The 7,834-nt window shown below is 32.6% G+C and overlaps 1 protein-coding gene across 1 annotated transcript; it reads right to left on the bottom strand.

Annotated features, from left to right (window-relative positions):
* Nucleotides 1-354: 354 nt before the first annotated feature.
* On the bottom strand, nucleotides 355-6,045 carry LOC109798098 (putative prolyl 4-hydroxylase 9). The gene is made up of 8 exons (XM_020358308.3): nucleotides 5,735-6,045; nucleotides 5,493-5,609; nucleotides 4,749-4,906; nucleotides 4,048-4,150; nucleotides 2,905-3,000; nucleotides 1,862-1,927; nucleotides 1,657-1,776; nucleotides 355-651 (listed from the first exon to the last, which is right to left on the bottom strand). The coding sequence occupies exons 1-8, from the start codon at nucleotides 5,864-5,866 to the stop codon at nucleotides 565-567; spliced, it is 879 nt and encodes a 292-aa protein (XP_020213897.1). The 5' UTR covers nucleotides 5,867-6,045; the 3' UTR covers nucleotides 355-564.
* Between the last annotated feature and the right edge of the window lie 1,789 nt (nucleotides 6,046-7,834).

Here is a 7,834-nt window from a genome sequence, read left to right as displayed (position 1 = left end):
CAGCGACCATTGGGGTGGTGAGTGTTGGGCGCCAAGGAGTAGAGTGAGAGGAGAACTTCAACTACACACACCTGTTACCAGAACTTGTTCTATCCTTTCAAAGATGGCTATATGTTTTAGTTTTATCTTGTTTTGAAAACTGAACAAAATAACCTAGGCTTGTTTTCAAATTTTTGTTCTAAAAACTAAAAAAGAGATACTATTTTTAACCATAGTTTTCGTAAAACACTTTTTAAAAATAAAATAATTGTTCTTATTAAGGAAAAACAAAAACACTTTCCTAAGAGTAAACAAACACGCTCTTAGAGATCAACATAGGAATGAAAAGGTGAAGAAGGGTAATGGCTCTCAATCTAATAATGAACAGCTAGTAGTGCCTTCATGCTATCAAAATTTGTACTCTTGTTATACAACTTAGGCATCTAATTAAATTTATCTGATGGTTATTCAATATTCATCTGACAATATAAAAATAAACTGCGTGGAAGATGACGACCTCGCATAAGAGACAGAATTGATAGGATCGACGTTAAAAATCGAATCTCGATTGCAGGTGCCAATAATCTAATCATCCTGTTCTTGATCTCTTATCCACTTTGTAGCCACCCACTTCTCCCCTTTTATCACGGGGCAGCTCCCATGGAGTGATGTCTGCCAAAGATACATAGGACAAGTTAAACAACCAGAATTCGGTTTGCACTGCCATTGACACAAATCTATCACCTAAGTAAAGAATGGACACAAAATGATAGATGGTTTCTGCACAGTTGTCTAGGATACCTTGGGTTATCACTTATCAGAGTTATCAATATAGCTTAACAGTTAGAGATTATCGTTTAGCTCACTTAGCTAGAGTAGTTGGCTTAGCTTGAATGAAGTTATGATCAGTTATTCAATTGTAAACCTTCGCTAGAATTTAGGACGGTTGTTAGTAGTTAGATCAATCCCTACAGCTACTCTCACAGATCTTGATAAATTGTACTACAGTATTATTTATTATATTTATTAAAAATGGAGAGAGAGAGAGAAATAAAAAAGATCATATTGTATAAATATATTGTTCGTGTATTATAACTCTTCTTGATCTATTTGCATGTATAAATTACATGTAAGTTGAACAACTTTTTCTCATTACTTAACATATATGTTCGCAACTTCGTCTCGCTCCTCTTTAGTTCGGATATCTCAGTTTTGACATATCACGGTCTACTTATAAATGAAAACTCAAATTTTTTAAGAGAAGGAAGCACGTTTAAAAATTCAATTAGGAATTTGGTCCAAATTTGGTTCGTTGAAATATTTCCCCTTGCATACATGCTCATGGTATATACGGGAAAACTTAGTAGTAAAAAGATTGTCATAGAACTCAAAAATATTGTTGCCTGGTTGAAAAAAAATTGTTTTCGTATAAAGTTTGGGGAAAAATAAAAAATAAAAGTGTCAGCCACTCATTTTAAATATTTGAGATTTTCTTATGTAACAACACCCATTTATCTTTGCTTGCTAAACCACTCAGAAACACGTTTTGAGTTTAGAATCCATATCCACATTGTGGGATAATATTTTGTGGTCTTAAATTTTAGCCTTTGGGGTTGTTAACCTAGCCTTATCCACACAATAACCAGAAAAGGTAAAAATGATGAGAACAATACTAACCGGATCAATTGTACCATTAGGGAGCAATGAATAAAATAGAAGACCATCCCCTTGGCGTGGCTTTACTCTTAAACCAATGCAGTCCTCATACCCATAATTACCATCCATGTTCAAGCCATTCTGCAGAACAATAATGCGCTAACTACCAAGGAGAAAAAAAATGAGGAGTATGTGAAACAATATACAATGACAAACTTGGTTTTACCTCAAATGGAAACATAGTTTCCCCACCTTCCTGAACATCAGTTAAATACAGCAAAAATGATGCCATCTGCATGGTTAACCAAAACTGAAGTTAAGAAACGATCTCATTAAATGTGTTTGGACTAAGTTATTTTGTGATAAAATTGCTTATGGTCAAAATGCTATTGAAAGTGTTTTGGTTGAAAAGATGGTTTTGTACTATAATTAAGTAACACCGTAGGTGCTACAGGACTAGTTACGTAAAACAAAGTATAATTCTCATAAAATATCACATTGGTCCTCTATTTGTTTGTTACATCAAATTGGTCATGTAGTAAACCACTAGAATTAAGCTGGTGGTGAGAGGTTTGATTAGTTTGTATAAGGTCATTAAGTTCAAACCTTTGTCACAGTTGTACCAAAAAATAAATGGTCATTTGGGGAGAATTAATGCCATTAATATCATTCTTTTAAGTGTCAATTTGATAGCATTTACCAATTTCACGGCATAAATTAACATTGAAGGACAACTTTGATGTAATAATTGGAGGACCAACCTGTAAACACTTTTATCTTTAGACAACCAAAATGAACCTTTATTCTAAAACAAACAAATCACACAAATTCAAGAGCTGGAATTGTAGAGAAAGCAAGCTTGTAGGAACAATTATATATGATACAGGCAACATGAATTATTAGACAGTAACATCGTAGTTTTAACTAGATCAACATAAATTTTAATTGGACCCAGGCCCACACGATAACACCATTTTGCTCTCTCCTCTACAGAACCGTACATCATAATGATACAGATTTAGATCATACAAAAGAATCTTTTATTTAAAGAAATAATTAAAAAAAAAATCCTCCCTTCACTCAATAAAAGCATCTATTATATTTCACCCAAACCTTTACCAATTAGCCCATAGATGTATATCAATCTAGCAAAATGACGAGCCATGTTAGAGAATAGACATGACACTACATCTTCTTTACAACTAACACAAATTTTATAACTAAAATGGTTGGCAAATCATATATGTAAGAGTTCAAGTTCAGACATACCCTTTGGCTCTTTTGTGGACCATATTCAATAAGGTTGAACGCATCATAATGAGAATTATATCTTTGACCAACCGCATAACATAGGATATTAAATGCCTGAAACATGGTGATTCCTCAGACAATTTAAAATCACCCTGAAAATGAGAGGTTTACAAATTCAACAAAATCATAAAGCACCTTTGTTGTAGATAACATGAAGCTCAGAAAGGGAACATATTACATTGAATTGTTTAGGGTTGAAAATATTGGTCTAAAATGTGATTAGATTTGTTTCCCCCCTTCTTTTGTTTAAAAAGTAAAAACATATGATTAGATTTGTTACTTTTAGCCTAGGGAAAAGTTTAGATTGCATTTCTCCAAAGAAAAAATAAAGATTAGAAATTTAAAAACAAAAAACCAGAGTAGGTAATATTATCTTTTCTTTGTTAGTGACTCTATTCCTGCCATAGAAATGTAATCTGTAGTTTCTATCCCAAAGATATGGAAGACAACGGACAAAACTTTGTCTTGATTCACCAATAACACAAGGAATATTACTCAGCTGGATCACATAAGAATAAAGGCTTTATAGGATTCCACGTCAGCAATAACGCGGGTTAAAAAGTGAAGTGAAAGATTTGTATACGTAAAATGTGAAAGCCCTAACTAACAACATTGGCATTAATGCCATATGCACTAAATTTCTCACCACCATGAGGAACAAATTTACCATTCCAAATGTTGTAAATTTACAAAATGATTCTTTCAGTATCAAATACCCCGACCTCATTAATGTTGTAACTTCTATTGCATCAACAAATATTACACCATTTCCACCAATAGAGGTTATTCCCAGACGTGGGAACTGATGTTTAAGGTTATGCCTAGGTACTGACCTGCACCTATTAAAGGACCATTTTGCTTGTGCGTAAAAATGATAAAACCTTTTCGCTTCCCCTAGAGCAAGTATATCTACATTGCAAATGTAGTGGACATGATGCCAGGTTTGCTATGCAAAGAAAAACAATACTCTAACAGCTTTTAGCATAGATAGAAATCCCAACAATCAACATAACAACAAAATAAAATAAAGAAAGTAAATTAGATTGATAAGGTCTTCCAAATTACTTTTTCTGCAAAGAGAAAGCTTAATAGGGATGTTACCTCTCCATGAGTTCTAGGAATCATTGTTGCTCTAGCAATTTTCTCCTCAATGACGTCTAAAGTCCCCGTTTTATCCTCAGAAGCACTAATAAACATGCCAGAGCTGTTTAAATAAAAAGAAAATACAACATTATGATTAAATTAAGGAATCGTGTGATATAAGTCCATCTATGATTTAGTACAAGATCCTATAACCAAAATTAAGTATTTTTTCATGGGTCAAAATAATTTGTTTAAGGTTACACTTCTAGTATACAAAAGCACATAATATATCTCGTGTTATCTTGATCAAAAAGTTAGTTGTCCAGGTTAGAGACAAGGAATAGGTGATCCAATATTAGGGAATCAAATAGATTACTCCTTAATTTTGAAGATACTGAAAATCTCAATCAAATTCATAATCCCAATCAAACATATCATAAATTTCGGACAAGCTAATAATCTTGCAACTTGTTCAGCCTACAATGGTTCTTTGCATTTTATACGAGTATGCCACGTTAGTCATTCCAATAACAAATTCTTTCCAGTGACTTCTGACTCGAGCAAGTCATACCTTTGCCTAGTTTGTGATAAAGAAATAAAGATAACCATTCTTTGTCCAGTTTATCATAAAGTCATACAATTTAGTTAACTATTTTACTTTGCCCAGTCCATAGTGAGACCAAACAGTTAAGTTTTTCACAGAAACACACCCACACTACCTTGTTCTAATTCCCTTCGTATTTTCCTCTGTTTCTCCTTTGCGCAATGCCAAGGTTGATGGTTTGAGGCCATCCTTTGCCACCTCAATTATGCTTTCACATTGTTCTACAGTTGCAAAATTAGGAAAATATACAGCTCGAGGTTTCCAGCTCAAAACCTAAGAAACACAACCACAAGATATTTTTATTTGAGATTCAATGCACAAGAATGAAATCCTTATGATTACGACCAAAACTAATAAAACACTTCTTCCGCTTTATCAATGACTAAAATTATTTTATGAAGTTAAAGTTAATGCTCCATTAGAACCGAATGCGTAACACTCGTCTTTAGTCAAAAAAACAGATTCTAGATTTTCGCTCCTTCAAATCGACGCCTATAAAATCAAAATTAACATGAACACATCCGAAACATCGATTCTACAAACTAATGTTATAAATATTACAATATTTTAAACTTAAAACACAACAAGAAAGGAATCACACACAGACAACGGCTATAATCTGAGTTGAAGAAACTTCAATTTCAAATAAGCCGCCATTACTAAATGTTAACCCAAACTACGCTAAATCCTTGAATTACTGCACTATTTCAGAACATAAATCTAAACAGGCAAGTAATCAACAAAAGAAATGCCATCACAATCGTAAACCGATGAAATCACAATTTCAGCTAAAAGCTAGCATCATTCACAACATTTCAGCAAAAGATTCGAGAGAGCTTGAAGAAGAAAAATCACATGCCTGAAAAGGAATCGATGTAATGGAATCATCACCAAGCTCTCCAACAGGCATCAAATTGTACTCCACCTCCGTCGATTCAAGCAGTCTCGGCCTCGGCCTCAAGCTATGACCATCGCCCTGCGAATTTTGAGCGATCGATTACTTCAATATTATTTGCCAGCAAAAAAAATAAAGAAAGAAAAAAGTCAAAAGAAAAATTGCTGATAATCTGGAATAACACAATTAGGACTTAGAAGGGAGACCTGAGAGTGAGAGAAGAGAGTAAAACCGAAGAATCCAGCGAAGAAGAAGAAGATGCATACGAGGAAGACGTAAGGGAAGCTGAGCTTGTTGGTCCTCAAGCTCCAATTTCCTTTCACCGTCTTGCTTTTCATTTGGATTCTCGACAATTTCTTTTTGCTTTTTCTCTTCCACGAAGGGTACTTTACGAGCACCTCTTATTCTTCTGACGAAGAAGCGTAACAAGTTGTGTTAAGTGTTCTCTCACTTTTAGTTTTTGTTTCTATGGATGAATCTCCGTGTGTCCAAGTTACTCCGGTTAATAGAAGAAAGAAAGTTTTCGGATCCAGTCTTCCTTTTCAAGACTAGTTAATTATTCATTGGATTCTGAATTAATTTGGATAATTTTTTTACAATATAGTAACTTTTTATACGATTTTTCACAAGTTACTTTTCTAACAGCACAAGCAACTCTTTAAAGTTGTTTAGTGCATAAATATATATATTTAATGAATATATATATTTAGTAATTTTTATTATATCATATTAGTATTAAGCAATTTTATTTTATTTTTACTTTAATTGTGAGTTTTTTCAAGTAATTTTTAGAAACTTAATATTTTATAATTTTTTAATATTAAATTTTAATAAAATTAAGATATATTTAAATTAATTTTTTTAATTATTACATAGAAGTAAAATTTTATTTAATTTAGAAAAATAATTTTATTTCAACAACTTTTTATTATTATTTTTTTTCTCTCTTTTTTCATTTTCTTCTTCTCCCACACCATCATCAATGACTCTTTCTTATTTATGTTTTTTCTTTCTTTTTTCATTTTTTTCTTCTCTCACTCTTGTCTTTCTTTTTATTTTTATTTTTTTTCATCATCTTCTTCTGTCTTCTGTCTTCTTTCTTCTTCCTTCTTCTTTCTTCTTCTTCCCATGCCTCCCCCGCACCTCCACTACCACCACGCAAAGGAAGTTGTGCCTCTGTCGCCATCGCACGAAAGAGGTCGCACCTCCGTTGTCATTGCCTTCGTTGCCACCGCGCTTCCGCGCCACCGCACCTCTGCGTTACCCTGCCTCCATATCTCTTCTCTTCCCTCCTCCCCTTCTCTTTTCTTCCCTTTTCCATCTTTTTTTCAATTAAAAATTAATTGTATTTTATTTTAGCAACTGTTACTTGTACAAACAACTCAAACAAAAATTTAAGCAACTTTCATGTCATGTAGGATTCCTCTAATGATAAATTTTTTGAAGCATTTGTTGCTTGAATTAAGCAACTCTCCAAGTAACAGCCATTAGAGATGCTCTAATTAACAAAAAATACAAAGTGAGACAGTGGCTACTAGGACCATATCAATCACGGTGAAATTCTAGTTCTAATCTAATGGATGGAGTTGTTGCTTGTTGGATTCTTGTATTGAAAATTGAGAATGTGTGACAAATGGCACGATTATGTGCATAAAAATGATTGTTAGATTAAAGTACACTATTATAATATTTTTATGAATAAACATAAAACAACATTTAAGATTACGTGTCGATTTAAGTCATCATCAAGCAAAGTCTTAATTACACGTTAATTTTGGATGAATAATTTTTTAAAAGGTTTATTATCTTTATTAAAATTGTAAATGACATCAATTTTATTTTTTTAAAAATGAACCATGCTCTAGGACTTTTTGATAATATATCATTTTTAAAATTATATATCTTGAAATCCCAATAGAAGTATCACAACAATACTCTCTTTGAATCTATGGGTTGGTTGCTCATGCAGAAAGTATGCATCATACGGTATATCGTTAAACTTTGTTTATACGTGTTTTCATTTTCAAAATTTAAGGTTGCTATTAGCTTGCCCATCATGTTTTGATAATAAATTATTTTTAAAATTAAATCCCTTGAAATTCCAATAATGATATCAAAACACTAGTTCTATGATAACTTTGAATCCATACGTTATTTATCTATGTTGAAAGTATGTTTCATATTGGGTATAGTTAGACTTTGTTTATATATACTTTCATTTAACTTGTCCATCACCTTGTTAATCATTTTGGGTTTCCTTTTACACCTCATAGTGCATGTCATGTCTCCCTTATTCTTAGTTTTGT

The sequence above is a fragment of the Cajanus cajan genome, chromosome 5, assembly GCF_000230855.2.
Source record: "Cajanus cajan strain Asha chromosome 5, NIPB_CcT2T_4, whole genome shotgun sequence".
Classification (NCBI taxonomy): Eukaryota; Viridiplantae; Streptophyta; class Magnoliopsida; order Fabales; family Fabaceae; genus Cajanus; species Cajanus cajan.
Note: the sequence above shows the minus strand (reverse complement) of the source record. Positions and strands in the feature narration are given on the sequence as shown.